Source organism: Phoca vitulina, unplaced genomic scaffold (assembly GCF_004348235.1).
Source record: "Phoca vitulina isolate PV1807 unplaced genomic scaffold, GSC_HSeal_1.0 scaffold10, whole genome shotgun sequence".
NCBI classification, from domain to species: Eukaryota; Metazoa; Chordata; class Mammalia; order Carnivora; family Phocidae; genus Phoca; species Phoca vitulina.
Genome location: NW_022589713.1, coordinates 868,599 through 895,443, shown reverse-complemented (window position 1 = coordinate 895,443; position 26,845 = coordinate 868,599). Strand labels below are relative to the sequence as shown.

The following is a 26,845-nucleotide window of genomic DNA, read 5'->3' as shown; positions in this document are numbered from 1 at the left end:
ATTTGGTGATTCTTAGTTATCTATCCATAGTTATAGATGGAGGCCTAGAGTCTAGACTAAACAGTGGTAGCCAGAGCATATTTCTTTTTGAGTGAGAATTCTTGTCAGTGAATCCCTTCACTGATTGTGCCTGATTGAGGGAACAGGCTGATGATGAGTGTCTGATTTTTAACATGCATGCTAAGAGTTCTCCTGTAAGAACTTCCTCTTCAGATAGCTGTACTCAGCTTTGCTAGAGTTGGCTGATCTAAGAAAGAGAGATGGGCAAGGTGATCCCACTGTCCTTTAAAAATTTTCTGACCAACTACCCTTGATTTGTTCTTCCCCCTTATGTTTTGATCCAGGATATTCTGGGGATCTGATGGGAAAACACTAATTTTAGAGTTCTTTTGTTTCCTAAATAGGGTTTTGGCTTCCTGAGCATGGTGAGTTTGGTTGTTCCCAGCTGTTTTATGTTTTCTGTTTTGAGTTCCTGATTATACCCCTCTCAGTTCCACAACATCTGCCATTGATTTATTTTTGTCATTTCAAAGGGATTTAGGGAGGACATATGTATTTTTATTTTTCAGGTCTAAACTGAGTCATAATGCAGCATTTATGCAGATACCCATTGGTTTGGAGGGTGATTTTAGAGGTATAATAGATCTTATTGAGGAACGAGCCATCTATTTTGATGGAGACTTTGGGTAAGTTAAAAATATATTTTTAATATCTTACATTTTAAAAAGCATCAAAGAGAAGAAAAAGGATGATTTCTTTAAATATAGAGAAAACATCTTTTTAAAATGTGGCTGGAGGAATATACTTCAAAATGATTTTGTTTTAATGCCTTTAATGCTAGTTGCTTCCCATTTTGCTTGGTATTCATTCCAAGGGAGAGTGTGTTACTTTTTGGGTAATTTAGATCATGTTATGATATGCATGGTAGGGTAAAAGGCCATCAGCTTGGGCTAATAATGTATCTCTTTTTCCTTGTTCATTTATTTATTGATTCATTCTGTAGACTTTTATGGAGCCGCTACTATGTCCTGGGTATGGTGATAAAAACTTGGAAGAAAATATGGATCATGAATATTTGCTCTATCTACTTTGAGATTACAGAGAAAAACAATAATATGTAAAAGCAGTTAAATAGTACAGATGTGGTTTCGATAATATAAGAAGCAAATTGGTAATTTTATGACATGATATTTGATCCATCAATCAATTTTGAGTGACTTCTACATACAAAACACTGTAATTTCCCAGCGGTTATCAAACTTTGACATTCAGAAAGATTACCTGAAAGCTTGTTAAAACACATTCCTGGATCCACCTCCAGAAGATTCTGATTCAGTACATCTGGAGCCTGGAATTTGCATTTCTGGAAAGCTCCCGGGTGATGCTGGCCACTGTAGATCTACAGACCATATTTTGAGTGGCACTGTTTTAGACAATGTGGGAAGTCATAAATGACCCTTCCTTATGAGGAGTGGCCTCAATAGCCTAGCCGTTTCTCCAGAGGCAATTCCTCAGAGGTTTCCTTTCTCTGCTGTGAAACTGGGATTGCTAGTCTGGCAGGTGGGTGAAGGGTGTTGTGTTCAATTAACCATCATTTATCCTCATCAGCTGTCTTTTTTTTTTAAAAGATTTTATTTATTTATTTGACAGAGAGAGACACAGCGAGAGAGGGAACACAAGCAGGGGGAGTGGGAGAGGGAGAAGCAGGCTTCCCGCGGAGCAGGGAGCCCGATGCGGGGCTCGATCCCAGGACCCTGGGATCATGACCTGAGCCAAAGGCAGACGCTTAACGACTGAGCCACCCAGGCGCCCCTCATCAGCTGTCTTGTAGGCAGGGAAAGGATGTAGGCTGTCTTGTGGATGAGGTGTTTCTCTCACTTTTTGTGTGACAATAGTGACTATAGTTTATCTACTGTTTCTTAGAATGTAAGGCCCAATAGGATATGGATATTTTATCAAGTTTATTCAGTGCTGTCCCCAGCCCTAGAATTTGCTGGTACACAATACGGACTCAAAAAATATTTGTAAATGAATGAATAAATCCACTTTCCCAAAGTTACCAGGGCACACATTTGTCTTCTAAAGTAAAGACTCTTAAACTTTGTTGTATGCCCCAACCACAGATGAAATTTCTTAATATACCTGCCCCCTTTCCCAGCCCTAGACCGCTGGGTATATAAATTTCAAAAGGACCCACAGCTGATTCTGACATAAAAGGCTAAGAACCAGGGAGCCTGACAAGAAGGATGAAATTATGATCTGAAGGCTGTGAAGAGCACTTTTTGGGATAATAAGAATTATTTTCTGAATATGTGCAGTTGGCTTCTTTTACTTTTTTAATTTAGGAACGTGTTTTCTGGAAAGCTTATTTTTTTGATATTAGTTTCCATTTTTAAAGAAATACTTTGAAACCTTTAGACTGATGTTTTTATTTTTTTTATTTTTATTTTTTTTAAAGATTTTATTTATTTATTTGACAGAGAGATAGAGAGAGAACACAAGTAGGCAGAGAGAGAGGGAGAAGCAGACTCTCCACTGAGCAGGGAGCCCGACGCGGGGCTCGATCCCAGGACCCTGGGATCATGACCTGAGCCGAAGGCAGCCGCTCAACTGACTGAGCCACCCAGGCGCCCCAAGACTGATGTTTTTAAATATCAAGTATACCCATTTCTCAGTTGTGTATATTTTATTTGTAACTCTTACCTATCTAGCCCCTAGAGAAATGGAGCGCTGGGGTTAAGGTTGAAGAGTGTGTCATATTTAGTAACCTTTTTTACTATTAAGTATTCTGTGTTAAAATTGTGTAATTGGGTTTGTTATTAATGGAAAGGAATAGAGTCAGATCTCTATTCTTCCTTGTTAGTGACTGTGATAGTCTGATAAATTTGGTTAATAGAATGTTCAAGAGTCATATGAGCTTTGGAGTCAGACTGGCTTTGACTCTTGGCTCTTACATTTACTAGTGGTATAACCTTGGCAGTTTGCTTTGCCTGTTTAAGTATTTTTGCCCGCTATTCTTGTCTACATTTTAAAGATCTACCTTAGTCTCACTTGCCATTTTAATGCAAATATATCAGAGCTTGTTCTCATCTAAAAAAAAAAATTTAGCCATTAGGGATTATCTTTTTCATTGGTGCTTTATACTGTTTAACTGGATATCCTTACAGTAGTAAAATAAAGCATTTCTTTTCTTAGTCAGGTTGTTCGATATGGGGAAATTCCAGCAGAATTCAGGGCTGCAGCAGCTGACCACCGGCAAGAGCTGATTGAATGTGTTGCCAATTCAGATGAGCAGCTTGGTGAGATGTTCCTGGAGGAAAAAATCCCCTCAGTTTCCGATTTAAAGGCAAGTACAAAATAAGTCTTACATAACAAGAAAAGAGGGTGGGGTTTTTTGTTGTTTGCTTTTTTTGTGGGTAAGAGACATGATGCTTTTATGCATGGGTTTTATTAATGAAATCTGAGTAAATTTATTTAACATTGTTGGTTTTTTCAAAAAATACTTGCTATGGCATATTACTTTTTAAGTATGGGAAAGGAGTTATAGTTTGTTCTAAGAAAAAAAAAAGATATTTAAATATCCAACCTCTTGGGTATATCTTCTTAAGAAGAAAGAAAATAAATACACAAGTGTTAGAGCAGTAAGATAGATTAAGTGACGAGGCTGCTAAATGTTTACAGACTAAATGTTGATACTTGTACTGTTCAGAAGCCTGTATAGATTTCTTCACTTTTTCATTTAGCTCTTTTTTTTTTTTTAAGATTTTATTTATTTGACAGAGAGAGACACAGCGAGAGAGGGAACACAAGCAGGGGGAGTGGGAGAGGGAGAAGCAGGCTTCCCGCGGAGCAGGGAGCCCGCTGCAGGGCTGGATCCCAGGACCCCGGGACCACGACCTAAGCCGAAGGCAGACGCTTAACGACTAAGCCATCCAGGCGTCCCTGTTCATTTAGCTCTTTAAAAATAAAAAAAATCTCTGCTTAAGACTGGTATTTATTTTTCAAATAGATAATTTTTCCATGGGAGACATACAGATGGCCAATAAGCACACGAAAAGATGCTCAGCATCACTAATTATTAGGGAAGGCAAATCAAAATCATGAGATTTCACTTTATCCATTAGGATAGCTATTACTTAAAAAAACAATTTTTTCCTGTTGATAGTAAAATAACAAGTGTTGGTGAAGATGTAGAGAAATTGGAACTCTTGTGCATTGCTAATGGGAATGTGAAATGAGGCAGTCACTGTGGAAGAAGTATGGCCATTCCTCAGAAAAATTAAACCTAGAACTACCATATGGATCCAGCAATTCCACTTCAGGATAATATCCAAAAGAATTAACTCAAATAGGTATTTGTATACCTGTGTTGATAGCACTGTTCACAGTAGCAAAAAGCTGGAGACAAATGCCCATCAATGGATGAATGGATAAACAAAATTAGTACACACACACACACACACACACAGGACTGTGATTTAGCCTTAAAAAGGAAGATTCTGTTGCATGCTGTAGCGTGGATGAACCATGAAGACATGCTAAATGACATGAACCAGACACGAAAGGACAAATACCGTATGATTCCACTTACATGAGGTACCCAGAATGGTCATAATTCTTACAGACAGATATAGTGGTTACCAGGGGTGGTGGCAGAGGGGTGGGTTCCAGAATAGAGAGTTTAAGGAGTACAGAGTTGCCATTTGAGATGATGAAAAAGTTCTGGAGATGGATAGTGGTAACGGTAGCATAGCAGTGTAAGTGTACTTAATGCCACTGAACTGTATACTTAAAAATGGTTAAAATGATAAATTTTATGTTTATTTTACCATTAAAAAAACTGATATTTTGCCAAACCATGTGGTACACTTAGCAGAGATCAGATAAATGATTACTGTGTGTAAGACCTTGCACAATGGAGTCTATAGTAGATCAAATGCACAAGGAAAGAACCCTGTCCAAGCTGAGGATACTTACTAATATTATCTCATAACTTGAGTCCTTTAGCTTTCACAAACTATGTAGGAGGGTCTTGGTCAAGCATTGTGTCCTGGGAACCACAACAAGGGTTAGGTTTTTAACCTATTAAAGGTCATATGTCAGAGGTCCCCTAGACCATTCCCAGGTTCAGTGATTCACAAGGATCACTCAAGAGTTCTCAACACATTTTCATACTCTTGACTATGATTTATTACAGTGAAAGGATACAAAGCAAAATCAAAGGGAAAAGGCACATGAGGTGAAGTCTGGAAGAAACCATGTATACGCTTCCAAGAGTCCTCTCCCAGTGGAGTCGTGGCAGGGCATGCCTCGTTCCTCCAGCAGTGAGTTGTGACTGTACCTGTGAATCTCATCTATTAGAAACTCAGTGCCCTTGGTTCTGTCAGGGGCTAGTCCCAGACATCCCTGCCTAGCATGTACCCAGATTCCAGACTCCCAGGAGGAAAGTGGGTGTTAGCATCCACCTCATTGTGTAGACTGTAGGCACAGTGAACCATTCTCAGTTCTGGGAATGCTGGGAACCCTCCTGAAATCCAGGTTCCCAGACACCAGCCAGGGGGCCAACCTTGTAAACAGGCGTTTCTGAGCATGGCCGATTCAGTGCTGCTGTGTCTGCTGTTTTCTGCGGAGGATACATGGGTGTACTTTCTGTACTGTTGGATATATCATTAGGGACAGTGGAAGGGCAACACCTTTGAAGTGTGAAAATGATTCTTCTGAAAACAAGGGAAATTTTTGGAAAAATAAAGCTTTTGTTAGGCTGGTATTAGGATAGTTGTAATTTTTTTTTTTTCTGTTTCTACCACCCTCCTGTTTTTCTATTGTAAAGTAAGTGTGGTAGGATTCTTTTATGTCCCTACCTGCATATAAGGGAGGGGTGGTAAGGCAGAGTTGCGGTCCTATGGCTTAAGGTAGCTTGTTAAGTGGTTGGTGACCTAGCCATTTCTGGATCCTAGCAACAGCAAGCTTTCAGGATAATTTCAAATAGTAATTGCTTTCTTGCCATGCACATTTTCCCCCTTTTTATACTCCCTTTATTGTGTGCAGCTGTTATTCTACTTTTCATTGTGGTGATGTTTCGAAATTGTGGTTGTAAGTTTTTGCTTTAAGCTTTTTTAAGGATAACTAGTTTTCTAGAGAACTAATTGTCCACTGCTTCCCTACTGCTGCTGTGGCAGGCTGTGGCCACGGCGCTGCTGTTGACCTCTGCCCACTGTGAAGGCCTGAAGTGCCACTGCTTGCTCTCGGACCTGCTGAGCCAGGAGGAGCACCTGTGGCACGCAGCTGGGACGCATTCATAGTGCTTGCACCGGGGTTGGGGTGGGGCCTGGAGGTCGGTATTTTAGAGCCTGTTACTCTCATGGCTCTTAATTTATGACTGATTTGTACTACTTGGCTCCTGTATGTGTGTTGTTTAAAAAAAGAAAACATCCGTTAATGTGTTTTTTTAATAGATGGTATTTTCATAGGTTTTAAACATTTAAAAGTATTCGAAGGTACACAATAAGGAAAAAAATCGCCTGTGTGTCTCCTATTTGCTTAGTTCTCTGCCTCCTCCCTAAAACAGGTTACCAGTTAATAGTTTTTGGTGTATCTTTCCAGACATTTTGTGTGTGTGTGTGTGTGTGTGTTACTTTTCCTTATGTTTTACATAATTGTTAGCCTACTGTTTACACATTTCTATGTGTGTGCCTATTTTCTATGTGTATATATATTCTTTGTCATATTGAAAATTAGTGACATTCCAAGAGTGTCGAAAGCAGTTATACAGTAAATAGCTTCCTAGCCCTGAAGAAGGAACCGATTTTTTTTCTTGTATTTTGACGTTAAGTTATAGAGGACCTGGTTCTAGTCTCCACTATAGCCTGTACTCCAAAGAGTGTCAATTCCTGGGGCGCCTGGGTGGCTCAGCCGTTAAGCGTCTGCCTTCGGCTCAGGTCATGATCCCAGGGTCCTGGGATCGAGCCCCGCACCCACATCAGGCTCCCTGCTCCACGGGAGTACTGCTTCTCCCTCTCGCCCTGCTGTGTTCCCTCTCTCACTGTGTCTCTCTCTGTTAAATAAATAAATGAAATCTTTAAAAAAAAAGTGTCAATTCCTTTTATTCACTTATTGGTTTGTAATTGATCTCAAATACAAAACTTTTTTTAAGGTTAAGTAATTATTAAATTTTTTTCTTTTGTAGTGTGCAATCCGAAGAGCTACTCTAAATAGGTCATTTACTCCTGTCCTTTTGGGAAGTGCATTGAAGAACAAAGGAGTTCAGCCTCTTTTAGATGCTGTTTTAGAATACCTCCCAAATCCATCTGAAGTCCAAAATTATGCTATTCTCAATCAGGAGGAGTAAGTCTTGGAAATTGAATCTTAGTTTATGCAGAAATACTTTAACATTTATGCACTATGAAAGAACTTAAGAATGGTTCTTTTGATTAAGTTGTGTTTGTGGGGTTTTTCCCTCCCCATAATTTATGAAAATCAGTTGCCAGTTTCTGTTTGGGTAACACTTTTGACATATAGAAAACTATTTATTATACCACTTGCCATATCCTGTTTGTAAGTTAGAAGTATGATTTATTATCTACCAAGGTTTACATCATTAGTAAATTTTTTCATTTGGGACCAGCTGTTTTCAGCCACACCAAAAAAAAACAAAAACAAAAAACCCTTAAACTTTGAAACACAGACTTTTTTTTAAGTTCTCATTGATTATTTTTCTTTTCTTTCTCTGCCATTTTTGTTTTTAGTCTGCTCTGGTCCTGTCCTAATGTAGTAACTAAGCCCTGAGAAGTTATTCTTACTAATCTCTTTCAGTGAAATTTCATTTATGTGAGGTCAGAAATGTTTAGCATGTATATGCTTTTTCTCAGATAATACTCTGATGAAACAAATTGCTATAAAAGAAATATCAAATAATGTGTCTCACAGATTTATATTTCTTTTAAGTGACTCAAAAGAGAAAAACAAAATCTTAATGAACTCCGAGAGAAGCAGTTCCCACCCATTTGTAGGCCTGGCTTTTAAACTGGAGGTAAGTTGCTTTCTAATGTATTTAATTGCTGTACATGGAAATTTTTCTTCTACGGTGTTCTTTTACGGTGTTCTTCCTATTACAAAATGACTTTGTTACGAATTTCTCTGCTGAAAGTTACTCCCCCTTCTCCTCTTTCCATACTGCCTCTTTAGAAAGAAGTTACTGTATGCAGCCCACACTTACGGTGTGGGGAATTATGTTCCACCCCCTTGAGGGAGCAGTATCTACTATTCAGTTATTTGGGATTCTTCTATATGGGAGAGTTGTCTTCTCTCCCCCATTTATCTTTTTATTCAGTCATTTCTTTATATCAGCCTGGCCTCATGGATATTTATTTTGTTACAATGAGTAGTACGTTATTTATTTTGTTGTGCAGGTTGGCCAGGTTTGGCCATTGGAGCTCTTTTAGTTGCTCCTGGGTCCTTTTGACATTCTGCAATGTTTGGTTCTTTTGAATCCTTCCTGACTTTGTGGCACTGCAGGATCCTCCACGCTAGAACCTAGAACCAGTCACTTCTCTAGGTGCCTTGGTTCCATTCCTTTTAACCGAGAATGGTATTAGAAATCAAGATTTGGGTACCTGGGAGTATTTTTTGTTAGGTTGTTGTTGCTGCTGTTCATACTATTTTAAGGGGGAAAGAAGGTGGCTAAGTTAGAAGTGTTAAAAGTGGTTATTTCTGGGGCGCCTGGGTGGCTCAGTCATTAAGCGTCTGCCTTCGGCTCAGGTCATGATCCCAGGGTCCTGGGATCGAGCCCCACATCAGGCTCCCTGCTCTGCGGGAAGCCTGCTTCTCCCTCTCCCACTCCCCCTGCTTGTGTTCCCTCTCTCGCTGTCTCTATCAAATAAATAAAATCTTTAAAAAAAAAAAGTGGTTATTTCTGGGATGGGATTATATTTTGGGGGCTTTTAGTTTTTATTTAAAAATTTTTACAATATACTTATTCTAAAAAATGTAATTTTATTTTATTTTTTTATTTTTATTTTTTATTTTTTTAAAGATTTTATTTATTTGAGAGAGAGAGAGCACATGAGAGGAGGGAGGGTCAGAGGGAGAAGCAGACTCCCTGCCGAGCAGGGAGCCCGATGCGGGACTCGATCCCGGGACTCCAGGATCATGACCTGAGCCGAAGGCAGTCGCTTAACCAACTGAGCCACCCAGGCGCCCTAAAAAACGTAATTTTAAGTTAAAAAGTACAAATAACATTGTGGTGACAATTTTTATGGGTAAAGCTTTTAAAAGTATACATTTAGGAATATCTTCTTAGGATTCCTGGAATGGTGATTACTGAATTAAAGGAATAGAATGTTTTAATATTTAATGGGTTTATTGCCAGATTTCTTTCATACTCTCAGAGTTAATGTATTAAATTATTTCAATGAATCTTTATCAGCATTGAGTATTATTTAAAAATTACTACCAGTTTTATAAGTGAAAGTTAATAATTCTTGCTTTAGTTCCTTTTTTGTAAATGTTATTTTATACCTTGCTTTAATTCCTAATGGTAGAGAACATTTTTCCATATATTGATTATGCAGTTATAATTCCTTTTTTGCAAATGTCTCATTTCTTATTTTAAAAATTAGTGTCAAAGTGTTTATTTATTTAAATGATCTTTCTCTAATCTTATTTTTTAAAACAATCAACAGTTTAAATTTATAGTCAAATGTATCAGTCTTTTTTAGTTCTCTCATTTTTTAACCTTAGAAATCCTCTTCTTTATATATATTTCATAAATGTTTTCGACTTTTTCTATGATGGTTTTTTTTTTCATTGTTAATCCAGCTGGAATTTGTTTTGCTGTGTGCTGTGAGGTGGACTCTAAATGTATCTCCTCTGCCTCCAAATAGAGGACCAGTTGTCCAGCTCCCAGTTTTTGAACAATGCTGTACTTTTTCATTGTCATGTCTTTTGTCAGCATTGTCTGTTGACAAATGTATTCTGCATTTTAGATATTTTTTTACTCTGTGTGCTATTCAGTTTAATTTGTGCTACTTCTTTACTTTTTAAGTTTCGAGTATTTAATGTTTTTATATCAGTCATGGTTAGCTTCTTCTCATTGCCATAATAATTCAGAAATTTCTATTTTTATCCATTCTTCTAAATGAACTTTAAAATCATTAATCATTAAAAATTCCTCTTGGGATTTTTATTGCTATTGTGTTAAACCTATAAATTAATATGGGAAGAATTGGCAACTTTTAAAACATACCCAGTTGGTTAGTGTTAGTATTGAGGAGGAATTGATCCTTGGTTATTTATTTTATATTCAGTTACCTTAAAGAGTGCTTATTTATATAGCTTTCCAGGTGCTTATCAAAGGTTTTTTTTTTTTAGATGTACATTCTTACCATTTCTAATTATATTTTTGTTGTCTTTCCAATAATTATAATTTATTTGTGTTTTATATCTTAATTGTATTAAACCAAACTTATGAAATAATAATAGAAGGCAAAAGGATATTTCTTTATTGCATACACAATTTAAAATTATTTTCTAATTTTTATTTCAGAGGAATCAGAAGCAGTACCAGAAAGATCAAAAACAATCATTTAACTCATATATATTCAAAGCTAGTATTTAAGTATTTTAGACCGTCAACCAAAACGTGTATAAAGTGTACTACTAAAATTGATAGGGAATGATTGGAGGATGTTGTGAAGTTTTTCTCTCTTTTTTTTAAAGATTTTATTTATTTATTTGACAAGAGAGCACAAGCAGGGAGAGTGGCAGGCAGAGGGAGAGGGAGAAGCAGGCTTCCTGCTCTGCAAGGAGCCCGATGCGGGGCTCGATCCCAGGACCCCGGGATCATGACCTGAGCCAAAGGCAGATGCTTAACAACTGAGCCACCCAGGCACCCTGATGTTTTTCTCTTAATTTTGATTCTTACGTTTCTTTTTCATCTTTCCGCTTTACCCCATCTTGACTTCTAGGCTGGGCGATTTGGACAGTTAACTTATGTCCGCAATTATCAAGGAGAGCTGAAGAAGGGTGACACCATCTATAACACGAGGACAGGAAAGAAAGTGCGGGTGCAGCGGCTGGTTCGCCTGCATGCCGACATGATGGAGGCAAGTATGGGTCCTTCCTGGCAGATCAGAAATTTCTCTAATGCAGGTGAGATAGATCTACCTTCTTGGTACCCCGAGCCCCACAAGAAAATCACTTTTATTTGAATGTTTCACTAGCTTCTTCCTTTTTACTTAGATGTGCTATAATTTTGATGTAGCTCTTTGGTATGGGCTAAATTAGCAGATGTTAAGGACACATTTTATATACTATTTGTGATTAGCTGTATTTCCTCAATGGCCAAGGTTAAGGAGAAGAGACAGTTCCTTGACTTAGAACCCAAGATTCAGCACCTTTCTCAAGAGCTGTCATTACAGAGTATAACAGGTGTTGGGACAGTGGAACTGTGGTTCTCAAAGGTAATTGAGAGTAATCAATTCACACACAGTGTCCCACATTATTCAGTGAATTTACTTTCGCAAGTATGGCCCCATGTGAAAGCCCTGTTTAACCTAGAGGTTTTTATTCCTGTTATAGAACCAGTGCCCCCCCCCCACCCCCTGAAGGACCATATTGGTGCTAGAATCCATGTGAAGATTTAGAACCTTTCAAGGTCATATCTGGGAAATAAACTTTGGCTTACGGCTTGAATTTTTGAATTGACTCTGAATCCCTTCTAGCCTTCTATATGGCCTTTCAGGGTTAGGCCTTAGTAGAAATGCCACACGTGTGGTATTATCTCCCACTCCCGCTCTTTCCCCAGTCAGCTCTATGTTCCTAGAGACGTTTATTAGTCTGAGCAAAATCTTATGACATTCAGAAATTTGTGGTCTCTTCTGGAAGATGAATAAGCAGTCTTTCAAAATTGGATCTTATTGCTGTTTTGTGAGATAGGCAGCAGGGGGCATAATACAGGGATTAGTGATTGTCACACATGTTTCTATGGGCCAGAGGCTATGAGATGTTTACATCTGTGGAACTGTTAAAGACTCAGGCACACTTGGTCATTCACAGCCACAGCTGTTATGAATGAACTGTCAGTATAAATGGACAAAACCTAGGAAGCTTAAGAGGCACCAGTGCTTTGTTCTTAGATTTCCTGTGTTTATTTGACTGCTTGCACGGTGAGAAATTAAGATTATTTTAAGTACAATGGGCTGAATTCTCCTGCCTTTGTTTTCAAAACTTCCTTTGCAGTTTTTCCTTGTACATCTTTGTCATACAGATCTCATTGTTGGACTGTGGCAGCACATATAATATATCCTTTTTAATCCAGAGAAATAACTTTAGAAGTGTGCGGCTCTGTGTTCTGTCGGTACTACAGATCTTCCAACTTAATGATGCCATAGCTCTGAGTTTCCGTACAAAGTAAAATCTTGTCAGTTGAGATGTGGTTTAAATAAAGGCCCTATTCAAGGTCTACTTGCCTTGGTTGATTATTGGTATTACATTTGTTCTAGCTAATTCATTCTCTGTAGAATTCATGGTGAGATTCTGCCATGTTCGTTTATGTACAACGTGCTCATTGTGTGATTACTTTTCAGCTAGCATGTCCTGATTTGTATTATTTGCAAGTATTATTTTGTGTTCTTTCTTTAGGATGTTGAGGAAGTGTACGCTGGAGACATCTGTGCATTGTTTGGCATTGACTGTGCTAGTGGAGACACATTCACAAACAAAAATAGTAGTGGCCTTTCTATGGTACGTCATTTAATTTCAAAGCTATTTATAGCACTTGGGTTTTAGAAGTCTGTTTTTATGTAGTATATTTAGTACTTCAGAAAAACAGTCACAGTTTTCATTTATTGCCACAGGCATCAGTATAGATTTGTCGTGGCTTTTTGGATGTCAGTTAGACAAACGCGCTGTGTGACCTAACTTACCTGGTTTTTCTTAGTAAAATAATTCCACAGTCCTCTAAGATTGAGCATAGAGGGAAAAATCTTCACTAGATACACCTGAACTGTGTAGCTCTGACTCATCTACTCTGAGATCTTCTTCCCCATTGCCGATTCCTCTCTAATTCCTGTCACCAGAATCAGGCTAATCCTGGTGGACGGCCACTTACTTAACAGCCAGAGTGGGCCCTTGCCTCAGTCCCCCAGAGAACTGTAACATGTAGACTAGGGATAACAGAATGGAACCTTGCTCGAAGGCAAGGTGCAACTAGACAGTCTGACTTAGCGCACACAGCCTGCCCTGTGGAACTCAGAGGTCCCTTTTCATGACTGAGGGATCCCAAAGGGAAGAGCATGCTTGGGCACTTCCTGCCTTTGAATCCCCTTCGTTCACTCCCCTTTTTTGCCCCTGTAGGAGAATAGGCTCTCCGACAGTATGACATCTGTTCATGAGGGTGGTCCCTCTCCTGACTTCAGTAAAGCAAGAATATGAGTACATAGGGGGATGGGTAATTTGAGGTGAAGGAATTTACAGTGGGTCATTTACATAAGAACTGGTCCAATCCTAGCAGATGAGCACTGTAGTAGTCCCTGTATTATGTGGTGAATTTATAATTTTACAATTTAGCTTTTCTGTATAAGATATTCTCTAATGTCTATGGTTTTACATGTTGCTTTAAGATACTACAAAAAATCAAAATCTATACAGGTCTTTGGGGGTCTAGAGAAGGGGCATGGTTTATAAACAGATATTGTTGATAAGGCCTTCTCTAAATACTTGTAATTAGTGTATGAGGGACTGGAGGTTGTGGGAGGTGCTTAGGCTTTGAAGCAAATAGACCTTGATTACAGTCTCCCCTCTGCCAAGTTACTTTGTCTTTCCAAGACTTTAATGATTTTATTTGTAAAATGGGGATAATAATAACTGCTTGTCAGAGTTGTGACTGATTAAATGAGGTATCGTATGTGTAAAGAATCTAGTGTCCTTTCTCTGTTTTATCAGTCATGGCATATTTTGATTAAATAGCTTATCAAAAGACAGCAATAGCACATGTCGCCACTAGCCAATAAGAACTCAAATCTTGGCATTTGGGTTCATTACGATTATGTTTAAAATGAATGTGTCGATCAACTTGAGGGTCTTCAACAGTTAATAAACAGTTTATTTTTGTTATTTTGGGAGAGGAGATCATGTAAGTGTATGCATTTATTAATGTATTAATATATTTAATACAAAACAGACCAAGATATATATTGTCTAGCCTAAATGTGTTGACTAGTATTTGTCCTCTGTTCTTTTGTAAGTACCACATTAAAAGTAATCCATCCCTGACCCAAACAGTACTGTATTTGAATTCTTCTCTGTTCTTTTAAAAAATATTTTAGGAGTCAATTCATGTTCCTGATCCTGTCATTTCAATAGCAATGAAGCCTTCTAACAAGGTAGGAGTTTGGTTTCAATCCAAATAAAAACTTGAGCTCTTTTTCATCTTTCTGCACAATGCACATAGTATCTTGTGGTAACCAGCAATCTTACGTTCTCTATTTCTTCTTTTGGTATTGAGATCACCTTCTAAAACTACCAGTCTCTTGGTAGTAATTAGTTCTCACTATACCTGAAAAAATTGATGGTATTAAAATGGGCACAAGACTGTGCTTTCTAACTCTTTCTAATATCATTGGCTCCAAAGTGGTAAGAATATTTTCCTATGTTCAGATCATAAAGGAGTGGAAAAGGGGAAACAGGGACATTTATCCTAAGTTGTAGTAAAACCTCACTGAGGTACATTAGATTACTACATAGATTAATTGCCTCATGGATTATATTACATCTCTGGATTTGTGGTAGTTATGAAGTATATGTCTGGTTATAACATGGAAAGCCTGCAAACTAGACTTTTTCTAAAAGATTTTATTTATTGATTTGAGAGGGAGAGGGAGCACGAGGAGGGGGGAGAAGCAGGCTCCCCGCTGAGCAGGGAGCCCGATGCGAGGCCAATCCCAGGGCCCTGGGACCACGACCCGAGCCGAAGGCAGACACTTAACGACTGAGCCACCCAGGTGCCCCTCCACTTTTTTTTTCTTTTAAAGTAGGCTCCATGCTGTGTGTGGATGTGGGGCTTGAACTCACAACCCTGAGATCAAGAGTCGGACACTTAACCACCTGAGCCACCCAGGCACCCCTTTCTCAGTTTCAAATATAATAGTTTTATGGTTGGATTTGATGTCATTTTGCTTTTTATGAAACCAGAATTCCTTGAATAGGTTCTTACTCTCATTACTGCCATTAGAATTCGTTTGTATTAATGCCGTATTGTTTGAGTTCTTAAATTGCTTTGACATTCATAACAGTCATGTTAGTATGGTAAATTGAAATGGACTCATTCATGCATCGAGTGAATATTTTATGACCTCTTGTCATCTGGGAACTACTGTTTAGAGAACATACTCTGATGTATTGTCTTGTGGATACATTAACAGGTACTTCTTCCTCTATTTTGAGGAAATGAGCTTTTCCAGACCCTTCTCAGTATAGAAAAGAGAATGTTTAGGGAGCAAGAAACATTATGTCATACCATCTCAGAAATTTGAGGAAAGGCAAACCTTGCATCTTACCACACAGCGAAATGCCACAGTTCCAGGTGCTTTGCTAAATTGCTTGCTTTTCCCTTCTGAATAATCAGGGAAAGAAGTTAAAGATACTGTGCTTCTTCATTCCTAATTCAGAGTTTATGTAAGATATTTAACTCTTGATAGTTCACAACAGTGGAGGAAAATCAAAGGCATCAATATCTAAAAGGTTTTTTTGTGTTTCAGGCTTGTCTGTTTGCTGGAGTAAATTAATTTAAATCAAATAATGAAGTCACTGCATAAAGCTGTGAATCTCGATAGTGGGGGCAGGGATGATCTTCTAGTAAGTTGGGAGTACCTGGCTAATGTAGGGAAAAGGCAAAAACTTAAGAGATAGACTAACTGAGGTTTCAGTCCCAGCTTTGTCATGCACTAGCTCTGTGGCCTTGAGCAGGTCAGTCAGCCTTTCTAGACCTAGTTTCCTCACCTGTGAAATGTGGATAATTCTGTCTTGCAGCATTGTGGTTAGAATTTGAGGTACATATTCAAAACATGTATATAGCACAGTTCCATGCACACGTGATAACTGTTAAATACTGGTGATTCAGGGTGTGTTCGTTTTTTTCTGTTGCTGCCATAGAAAGTACCACACACATGGGGCGCCTGGGTGGCTCAGTCGTTAAGCGTCTGCCTTCGGCTCGGGTCATGATCCGAGGGTCCTGGGATCGAGCCCCACATCGGGCTCTCTGCTCAGCGGGAAGCCTGCTTCTCCCTCTCCCACTCCCCCTGCTTGTGTTCCCTCTAGCTGTCTCTCTGTCAAATAAATAAATAAAATATTAAAAAAAAAAAAAAAAAGTACCACACACTTGGTGGCTTAAAGTAGCACAAATGTATTATTTTACAGTGTTAGAAATCTGACATAGTTCTTAATCGACTAAAATGAAGATACTGACAGGACTGACAGGACTGTTCCTTTCTGGAGGCTCTAGGGGACATTTTATTTTTGCTTACTCAGATTGTTGGCAAAATTCAGCTCCTTGTGGCTGTTGGGACTGGGGTCCCCATTTCTTTGATGACTGTCACCTGGGGCCTGTTTTTAGCTTCTAGAAGCTGTCCATTTTCGTAGGCTTTGGCCCCTCCTCTTGTCTTCGGTGCTGTCAACCACACAGTTAACTCCTTTTGTGCTTCATATATCTTCTGCCTCTTCTTCCCTTGTTCCATCTTTCTAACTTAACCCTTCTGTTTTCCTCTTCCTTTTTAAAGGCCCATGTGATTACGTTGGGCCAACCCAGATTCTTCATGGTAATCTTCCCATCGCAGAGTCTATAAATTTAATCGTATCTGCACAATCCCCTTCATCACATGAAGTAATATTCACGGGTTTGGGGGTATTAGGGCTTATCCTTAGAGGACCATAATTCTACTTACCACATATGGAATTATATCTAAGGAGAATAAAGGTGCATGCAATCAAATCCAAGCAGGTTGTTTTGAAAGGGAGAAGTCTCAGTGTGACATTTGCCTTACTCTTGGTCTTAACTGTCCTGCTTGAATCTACAATCAAATCTTGGTAAACGTGCTGATTCCTTTGATTATGTATAGAATTTCTAAAATGTAATAGAGTAACAAGGATTCTTTTTCTTCACTGGAGAAAGTTTTCCACAAATGGATAGTTTTCCACAAATGGACAGTTTCTATGTATATCCAAGAATAAAATAGGAAAGGGCATAGTTAAGCCTTAGACTCTTGTTTTGTATCTTGTTGTGGACAGAAAATTCTGTCAGCCAACCATTCCCTGCTCTCTTGATTGTGTGGTGTCCAAGCTCACATATTGAAAGGGTATGTATGGCCTAGGAACTAGATGGGGATCATTGTTATTTCCTAACCGTTAATGTACTTGATTTCATTTAGTAAAGTTCTTTCAACAATCCCATTGCTTACCATGCTTACTAAAATGTGTAATGACTTTGTTTTTTCCAGAATGATCTGGAAAAATTTTCAAAAGGTATTGGCAGGTTTACAAGAGAAGATCCCACATTTAAAGTCCACTTCGACACTGAGAGCAAAGAGACAATTGTATCTGGAATGGGAGAATTACACCTAGAAATCTATGCTCAGGTAATGAATAACAAGGAAGTTAACTTAAATTCATTTTATTTATGTCTGTGTTTTGTTACAAGTCAGTAATTCTCAGTCTAATGACTGTAAACTAATAGTGGTTCTTCAGACTTCATTCTGGCTTATATCCAGATGTGGCATACTGTGTTACAAATGTTACGGTCTCTTACAAATTAATTATTTTTGATTTCTAAATCCTTTTATTTGTAAAACATTTGCAGACTCCTAGAATCAAGACTCCCAAGTATTTGCAATAAGATCATCCATCCATCCCTAGGTAGTGGTTAGTTGGGTCAAGCAAATCCTGGTCTCAACCTTAGGGAGAGAACCTGCAGGGAGAGACCTGCTGAGGAAGTTGGCCCACCAGTGCCCAACTCTTGAGGCCATTTCTTGCCTGTTTTCTTCTCAAGTCAGTACTTGAAGATCATTAGAATTTAGATAATAGAAAGAGTAGATGGGCTGTATTTTCCCTAGGAAAGGTCTTCTGTATCTCTGAATGAAAACAAAAGCTATTTGACTTATGATTAAAAATTCTGGTTGTGATCATATTTTTGAAGTTAAGATAGTAGAAAACTTATTCCAGAGAATATGTAATAATATAAAATAAAGGTGAAGTTTTAGTGGATAGATAAATTAGAGGTAAGTGTAAGTTAAACAGTCTAAATTAGAATTCATTTATATAAAATCTCTAAAAGTCATTTATATTACTTGATATCATATATCTAACCTTTTTAAGGTACTTTGTAAGATACTTAAATGATTGAAGATTTATCATTTTTTATCATATTTAAATGAGTGCTTCAAAGGTAGTTAAGATTCTTATGATTTTTCTTCTTTCAGTTTATTTTTTTTAAGTATACCAAAAAATTATCTCCCCTCTTCTTTGTAGAGGATGGAAAGAGAATATGGCTGTCCTTGTGTCACAGGAAAGCCAAAAGTTGCTTTCAGAGAGACCATTACTGCCCCCGTCCCGTAAGTATGCAACACAATTAAACATACTGTGAGGCCGGAATTGAAGCTTTTTATTATGGGATATACACACCACTTTTACATCATGATAGTGTCTATTAGGGAATCTGTATCGTTCTATACTGTAATGAAGACATTTATACAAAGTGACATTTTGGGATTTGCTCGGCCCCATAAACTAGGTATTGATGAAGATCGGCATACACACATCATTGATAAGCATGTTCACTCATCAGCTGTGCCTCCTTTGGCAGACGGCTATTATATTTGACTTTAGTACCATATTGTGGATGCCAGAGAACTTGCATTCGCCAAGGAATCATCTCCTGCAAGTAAAGGAAACTAACTAATGCTGTGATAAAATTGAGAAAACATTTAAGAAAACAACGTTGGGTTTAGATTTTGTTAGTGACAAAACAGTCTTACAAAGAACAGCAAAAAAGAAGTTAAATGGCTACCAGTATAATACACTTCAACCTGGTGTCTATATTAATTTATATGAATTCTGATTTAGAGTCAAAATTAATAAGGCATACATTGTGGCTATAAAATACGTCTCAGTTTTCAAAGTGTCATCAAATAAAGGTAAATGATACTTTACCTGAGATGCAATGTCATGAAGTAGAATGGTGTAGTCTAACTCAATGAAGTCATCATTTCTTTGCTATCATAAAAAATAAAAACCTGGTGTTTGAAACTTAGTATCTTTGGCAAAAATGATAGGTTCATTTTAAAATTCAGCTTTCATTACTAGATGATAATACTTCCAATTAATAAGTAAAAACAAAAATTGAATGTTATAATTTATTTAGCCTGATCAGAAAAACTGTGTTCTTGGGGCGCCTGGGTGGCTGAGTTAGTTAAGTGTCCAACTCTTGGTTTTGGCTCAGGTCATGATCTCAGGGTCATGAGATGGAGCCTGCTTGAGATTCCCTCTCCCTCCCTCTGCCCTTCCTACCTCCCCAAAAAAGAAAAACTATGTTCTTATAAAAAAGTTTTCTTTCAAACTACATTTTAAAATCGTGATTTTTTTCACCTGTTACTCTAAAAGTTGTGTACCCTTTTTAGGTTCTGAGTTGTGATAGCTGCTTCAGAGCATTACTAAAGTTTGTCATTTAAGATTCCTGAATGTTTCCATTTTTCAGAAAAGCATCATTTTAAGGGATAAACTACTGAAATGAGTGTTTACATTAAAGGAACCAATTTTATAATAGAAATTCTCTTTTTAAAAACTGAAAGTAGGAAAACATAATGAGTGTAGTTATATGGTTTTACAATTAAAGCTTTCATCTGTGCTGCTTATTGTTTTGGGCATATAAAGTATTTATACCACCAGCTCCACAGAACTGCTGCATCCACATAGTTTATTTTATTTTTTTTTAAAGATTTTATTTATTTATTTGAGACAGAGAGAATGAGAGAGAGAGAGAGCACATGAGAGGGGGGAGGGTCAGAGGGAGAAGCAGACTCCCTGCCGAGCAGGGAGCCCGATGTGGGACTCGATCCAGGGACTCCAGGATCATGACCTGAGCCGAAGGCAGTTACTTAACCAACTGAGCCACCCAGGCGCCCCTGCATCCACATAGTTTAAAACTACATTCACCAGAGATTTGCTGTACAAGGTTTTTTAAGGTTTATAATCAATGTGTTGCAACAAGCCCTGGCCTCCGAGGGGCAGCATGAGCTGCTGTGGCCCTTTTGGTTAACAGCAGTAAACCTTTCCGCTGAAATTTTAATAATGCTTTAAAACTTTGATGAAGGGTTATAGGAGTTTTCTGTCATAAAACTTCTAACACTGTCTTGAGCATATTTTGCTACAAAGTCTTGCCTTGAAAACCATGATTATGATTGTATAACCTCTGTAATCTGGCCCTGTTACTCGATTATTTGAGCCTCAGTACCCCAATAGGAATTTGTAACCAAAGTTGATGTCTACAGAAATGCATTTAAAAATCCTCTTTTGGGATACCTGGTGGCTCAGACTGTTAAGCATCTGACTCTTGATCTCAGCTCAGGTCTTGATCTCAGGGTTGTGAGTTCAAGCCCTGTGTTGGGTTCCACGCTGGGTGCAGAGCCTACTTAAAAATTTAAAAAACAAAAAAAGGGCTCTGTTTCTTAAAATGTTGTTATGGTATTTATGTTAGGTATTGGCATCATATTCTAACTATTGTGATTGGGTATCCTGCCCTCCAGTGCCCGCAGGTGTCTAATAAGTGGTTGCCAAAGCCTGTGGAGTAAAGGTGCTCCAGCTTGCAGTTTGTTTCCAGCAAGCTGAAACAAGTCATTTGGAAAGTCTTTTCCTCTGATAGAACTAAAACTGTTTGTTGTGGTTTCTTTGCACTGTTTTTCTACATATCCATTAGATATCAATGGTTGACCTTTTTTTTTTTCTTTCTAACCTCTTAATAAAGCTAAAATGTGAAGTTGACTTTATGTCTTTAAAGACCAGAAAGAGGCGGTTCTAAACAGTCATATCAGACTTAAAAGAATAGGCTAGCAGTGAGATATGAGGTTGTAGATTATGACTAAATGGGTTATAAAAGAAAATGACATACAGCAAGCTTCACAAAGATTAAAAGATGCTAAGATATTTGTTCTAGCTGATCCTTGGGGCAAAAAAATGCCAGCCCCGTCTCTGAGTAGCTCTGGCACCACCATTTCAATAGAGGAAAAAAAGCACAGGTAGTTTAATTCGCATAGCTGTAGAAACTTGAATACAAAATTTAGATCACCAAAGGATATAATCTGTATTAAGCTGAGCACAAAAACGGAATGCCAAATTGTTTATAACTCAATACTTTACTCTCTTGAAACTGCAGCTTCAACTTTTTTAGCCTTGGGAACTGACCTCTCCTTCAAAATACCAGGTTCACTATTTTAAGTATAAAATGACTAAAGGGGCACTGTTTATCCAATTATGAATTATCATACTTTCAGTAAAATAAAACCGTTAATAGTGTATTTTATAGAAATCACTTACCACTTGCTTGACAGTTTGAATTTTTACCATTTTATACCATGTGTTTTCGGTAGAATTCTGCCATATTATATAACCACAGGCAACCCAGGCTAAGTGTCGAATTGGCTTCATTTCTGGAGATACATTTCCAAAACTGTCTGGTGAGGGAAACATTTATATGGTAAATGGAATTATATTATACATACAGTGTTAACCTTTGAGAAATCTAAATTGTAAGTCCTGTTTTTGTTTCCTTCAAATGTGTACAGAATATAATTTAAGTAAGGCCCTTTTTTGTTGAATTAGACTAGTAATGAATATTTTTGCAAAAACCATTGTATTTCCAACATATTGTTAACATCTAATAGTTTTGAGCACAGATAATTAATATTGATCTTAAAGTTGAAAAAATGTTTTCCATGCCATGTTTATATACCTGGAATATTTTGTGCTTCAAGTGGTTCCTTCATGGACTTGAGTCTTTGATAAAATGTGTTATCTTCTTTATCTGGGTTCTTTCCAATTTCTCCTTCAAATGTGAAGTTGACTTCTGGTGCAGTATCTTGTCCCATTAGAGGGTAAAGTACTTCAGCTGTGCAGTTCAGTGTAACTTGCTGTTTGAAACATTTTGCAAAATACCTTTACATGTAAATGGCCATCCATTCCTAATTATCATTCTTGAGATACAACATTTAAAGTGTTGGCCCCCTAACGGTGTTTCAAACTTGACTTCCGAGTGTCTATTACAGAGGTATCTAATTGGGTGTGGCCTATAGTTTTCTTGAAGGTATCTAAAATAGGTAACTTATTTTATAACTTATAAAGTATCATAATCTTATATTTCATCTTAAAACTTTATTATTTCAGTGTTAATGGGGTGTCCCATTTGTAAGGCCAGATTTTAGTCTGACTTTATGTACTACCTCTGGACTTTGGTTACTTTTTAAGTCTATTACTCTACCGTCTGCTTCTGAAATAACAGAAATATTCTCAAGCCCGGATAAATTAATCTGTATCTAGATGTAAAATTAGAAAATAGTAGCATTGGTTCTTCTTTGAAAGATGGCTGTCTACTAGCTCAGATAATCTTTTAATAAATCTCTTGTTAGCCTTGTGTTTCTTCTGAATTATGCTCAACAAAAGGCAAGCTTTTTTTTAAATTTTAAGATGGTTATGGTACAGACTGCAGTTCCTTTTTTTTCAAAGTTTGTCTCACTAATAATTTGGCAAGTATATAATATTTAAAAATTTCCCTGCCCCATTACTGAAAGATTCCTCTGAACATGTTGGTATCATTTGGTCATTTTATTGCTCATAAATATCTAAAAGCACTGGCTTTCTTTAAATGAAAGAAATCAAAAACAGAATGAGAAAGGCAGACCTAAGAAAGTAATGATGACTGGAGAGTAAATTTTACTTCATTTGTCATATTAGGCATAAGTTCAGGGTGCCCTAAGAATATATAACATTTTTAAGGGAATTTATTTGAACTGAAATGTGTAGTCTCTTCTAAATAGCTCAATAGAGTTACTTCATGTATCTCAATATATTTTTAAAAGCGTATAATCTGACCCTTGTATGTTCATTATTTTTTTTCAAGGCAGGGATTTCACAACTTTAAAAAAAAAAATACAAGTTAATCCTATGACTTGATCAGCAAAGGTGATCTAAAATATTTATAGAGTCAGATTTTATTTCATAATAAAAGACATTTCACTTACTTTTTGGATAATTTCTTCCACAGAAAATTTAAGGCAATACTTGTGTCCTCTTCCCGGAATATCCTATTAAGAAAATGTGGTGAGTTATTACAAGAATAACTCGGTTCTTTGCGTTGTTAGAAAAATACACTCTCATTTGGTTGGGGCAGAGGGCTGACTGGTGAGGATAAATGATTAAAGCCTTAGACCTTGAAAAAGGCATGTCACCATGTATGTAACATCTAATTCAAGAGGTCCTTTATGAGATTTATTTTGGATGAGAACAGAAGAGTGGGATAAAAGCATATATAAAATGGGTTATAATTCACTTTCAATCATTAGAGGACTTCAACCTCTGGATCTGTGATCCTAAATTCTCTACAAAAGAAATTGTGAAACACCTTTTGATTCTAAGACGAAAAACAGGATATACCTTTGAAAACATTTTCAAAAAGCCCTTTGTACCTTCCAAACACTGTTCAATGAAGGTGAATTCCATTTGGGGGCAGATTACTGCGAAGTGGTTAGAGATGTTAAGTACTGTTTTTACTTGTCCATTAGCAGACCTGCAAAATGATACTTTAACAAATTTTGTAACTGTAAGACAATTGTTTAGGTATTTCACTTTTGAATCAAGATATAATTAAGAGTGTATACCTAATTATCTGGTGCAGTTTTGAAGTAACATCTACTCCCTGTCAGCTCTTACAGACTGTTAAATTTATGTCAGATAACTAAGCCACAGTCTCAAATCTTACATTTTAGTAAAACGGAAACAAGCCTGGTTAGTGACAGCTGTAGCCTTAAGCATTTAATTTAACCCTTTGCCAGAGGGAGCATATCTTTTACAGGAGTCAGTGGCCCTGGTGTTTGGGTAGTTAAGGCAGAGCTTCAGCCCACAATGCTTTTGTTCTCTGACTTTGGTTGTCAGTTTGTCTGTTTGCTTCCCCCTTCATTTTGGTCAAAGGGTCTGATAAAGATTGTTCCTAAAATTTAGGCAAAGAAGTATTGTTTGGAAGACGGGAGGTTTTGTTGGTTCAGATTGGAGTAGTAGATGAGAAACGTAGTAGCAGTTTTGAGATTCTTTTGAATGGTTCTACAGGTTTCACTCAGAAAAGGGTAAAATGCCGCCCCACATTTAGAACATTTTCCCATTTCTTTGTAATAGTGCCCATTAAAAACTGTGTCTATGTCTCTGCCTTTCCAAGAAAAAACAAACAGCCCTGGCTGTCCCGGAGAGTCAGCTATCCCCAGAAATGTTAACTTCCCTAGACCTGACGTCAGCAGCGAGTCCCAAAACAGGCAAGGGTGGAGTGGAAGGGAAGTCGCGCTGAGAACGAGGCTGAGACCCTCGGGAGTGGAGGGCAAGCAAGTAGATGCCGGCTCCCCCCACTGCCCTCTGCCGGACTCACCTCCATGCTGGCTTGTTTGATAGTCTGCACCAGAAACACCTTGTGGGGGGTCCCCTGCTGGTAGTTGATGCAGTTCTCCGCCACCGAGGCTGCCCTGGAGGCTGGGAAGTGGGTCGGGGGGATTTCCATTCTTGGTGGGAGCTTACGGCTGCTCACGTTGAAAGGGACTAGACGGTACCAGTGCGCCGCCGGTTCAGCCTCCTCCTGGGTGGCTGAGACGGAAGAGTCGGAAGAGTCGGCACGCCTAGGTCGGGCTGGGTGTAGGCAGGATCGCGGCTCCCACCCTCCTCTCTTCCTCCTTCCCTCCTTCCGAATCAGGAAGCTGCCGCAGGGGCGCTGGCTCCCGCGGCTGCTCCTGTGGCCCCGCCCTGCTGCCGCCCACTTTACCGACCGGTTCCTGCGAGGAGTGAGCCCTGGCCTTTCCGGCAGGCGGGGGTGGGGGTGTAGGGAGGGAGTCGGTGGGTTAGGTTGGCTGGGACTTCATCCATCCTTTCATTAACCTTTACTGAAGTGCAGGGAGGGGCTTTCTGGCTTTTTCCTTTATGGAGTGCCTCTGGGGCCTGCAGTTTGCTCTCCGTGGAAGAAATCTGGTTGCTTCACCTGCAGTCTGCAGCACACCTTCCTTATACACCGCGCAGTGTCAGGCACAGGGCAAAGTGCAAAGGAGCTCTAGATAGTGAGTCGGTCGGTTGGTTACTTCTTTCTCCTTCCCATTGTGAGGTGCAGAAACGCGCTTGGTTAATGCCCCTTTCTGTGGGATTGGACCAATGCCCAAATCAGGGTATGAGAAACTTCAAAGGATAGCATTAATTTGGAGGATTATGTAATTTGGACCAGGAGAAATAAATACACCTCATCCCCTCTCCCTTTACTAATCTTAGAAAAATGAGGTTTTGCTGTAAAAACCAAGCTTCTAACCTTCTGAATCACTTTGAAATTTTTACTTTAAGAGTTAAAACATATTTAAGAACTGAACTTCAAGCACTACATGAAGTAACTTCTAACAAAGACAAGAGTTTTTAAAGCTGCTTAAAGCAAGCACAAACTTTTAGTAGGCAGTGCATTTCCATTCTCCAGGTTTCTTAATTGTCTTCTCGTTTTACCTTTGAAGGGACTATAATTTAGGCATTGGATTTGCTCTAGATCAGGAAGCTAAGGTTCCTTTTTATCTGTATGGCCAAACCTTCCCTTTAGCTCTTTGGCTTGGAAAAATAGAGCTTCTTAACTTTTTTTTCCCTCAAAATGGATTTTTGAAAGTTCTTTGGGTGGGCATATGTGTTGTGATTTTAAAAATAAACTTAAAATGTATTTATAATGTGTTCTCTTCCCCAAATACCCTTTTTAATTTACTAATAAAGTCTTTATTTGGAGTAAGTATATTTTTTTAAAATGTAAGGAATAAGGCATTTCTGTCTTTTCTAGTTATATTAGCCAACCAACTGTCAAGTAAGAGGATGAAGGGGTTAGTTTCTCCCCTTAAGGCTTTTCTTTAAAAAAAAAAAAAAAAAGGTAGGTTTTTCTTTTTGGGCGTGAGAGGGTGAGTCATTCATGTACCAGCCAACCTCATTGGTTGTCATTGTGTGTGTGTGTGTGTGTGTGTGAATTGTTCGAATCACGTGTTTCTTTGATAGTGTCCAGGAAAGAGTGGCTGAGTACCTTCTGATGATGCTGAAAGAGCTTTTTGCTGATAATGAAATTTTAAGTTTTACAAATAGCTAGTTAACATCTCCTGGTTATTTCCAGTTAGAGTTGTTAGAAATACAATATGTGAGCTTTCTAGATAAAGTCACTGAAGCTTTATGAATACCATCGCTGTAGGTCAAAGCTAGTTAATAGGTTGTGACATATTAGGCATTTACTAAAAGCACACATATTAATTTATATTCTTTTCAAAGTATAATTATTACATTAAAACATTTAACTGCCTATCTAGATGTTAAGTAAACTGCATTAAGAGAATCTTATTCCTATACTTGAGTCCTTGAAATCTTATCTACTAAAGCTTTATGAATGGTTAGTCGAAAGTCTGTTATCCTCAAATTTGAATAATGTATGGGTTACCTTTAAAGTAACAAAATTATTACGGGTCTCTGGGATCAGGTAAATTATTATAATTTTATATAACTTGCATGAACATAAAACTAAAAAGGTCTGTGGCTTGCAACTTCGGTACAACTA

General features: G+C 38.1%; 2 protein-coding genes across 2 annotated transcripts in view; one reads left to right on the top strand and one right to left on the bottom strand.

Annotated features, from left to right (window-relative positions):
• GFM1 (G elongation factor mitochondrial 1) overlaps positions 1 to 26,845 on the top strand; it is a 48,731-nt gene that overhangs the window by 4,650 nt on the left and 17,236 nt on the right. The window contains exons 5-13 of the mRNA XM_032408356.1: positions 570 to 686; positions 3,196 to 3,346; positions 7,187 to 7,344; positions 7,945 to 8,029; positions 10,965 to 11,102; positions 12,640 to 12,741; positions 14,325 to 14,381; positions 17,490 to 17,627; positions 18,517 to 18,599. Of these exons, the coding sequence (XP_032264247.1) occupies positions 570 to 686; positions 3,196 to 3,346; positions 7,187 to 7,344; positions 7,945 to 8,029; positions 10,965 to 11,102; positions 12,640 to 12,741; positions 14,325 to 14,381; positions 17,490 to 17,627; positions 18,517 to 18,599 (1,029 nt within the window). The remainder of the gene's footprint in view (positions 1 to 569; positions 687 to 3,195; positions 3,347 to 7,186; positions 7,345 to 7,944; positions 8,030 to 10,964; positions 11,103 to 12,639; positions 12,742 to 14,324; positions 14,382 to 17,489; positions 17,628 to 18,516; positions 18,600 to 26,845) is intronic.
• Positions 18,627 to 25,047, bottom strand: LXN (latexin). The gene is made up of 6 exons (XM_032408357.1): positions 24,668 to 25,047; positions 23,277 to 23,339; positions 21,992 to 22,169; positions 21,577 to 21,713; positions 19,198 to 19,260; positions 18,627 to 18,922 (listed from the first exon to the last, which is right to left on the bottom strand). Exons 1-6 carry the CDS (start codon positions 24,794 to 24,796, stop codon positions 18,806 to 18,808), a joined length of 687 nt encoding a protein of 228 aa, XP_032264248.1. The 5' UTR covers positions 24,797 to 25,047; the 3' UTR covers positions 18,627 to 18,805.

What these genes read in the sequence shown, in the direction of transcription:
- LXN (XM_032408357.1), bottom strand. Translation starts at nt 24,796, where the DNA reads ATGGAAATCCCCCCGACCCACTTCCCAGCCTCCAGGGCAGCCTCGGTG. An exon ending in TGAAGCACAAAATATTCCAG is followed by an intron (nt 21,714 to 21,991) that starts GTATATAAACAT and finishes TTCCCTCACCAG; the next exon opens with ACAGTTTTGGAAATGTATCT. An exon ending in TTCAAACTGTCAAGCAAGTG is followed by an intron (nt 19,261 to 21,576) that starts GTAAGTGATTTC and finishes TTTTTATGATAG; the next exon opens with CAAAGAAATGATGACTTCAT.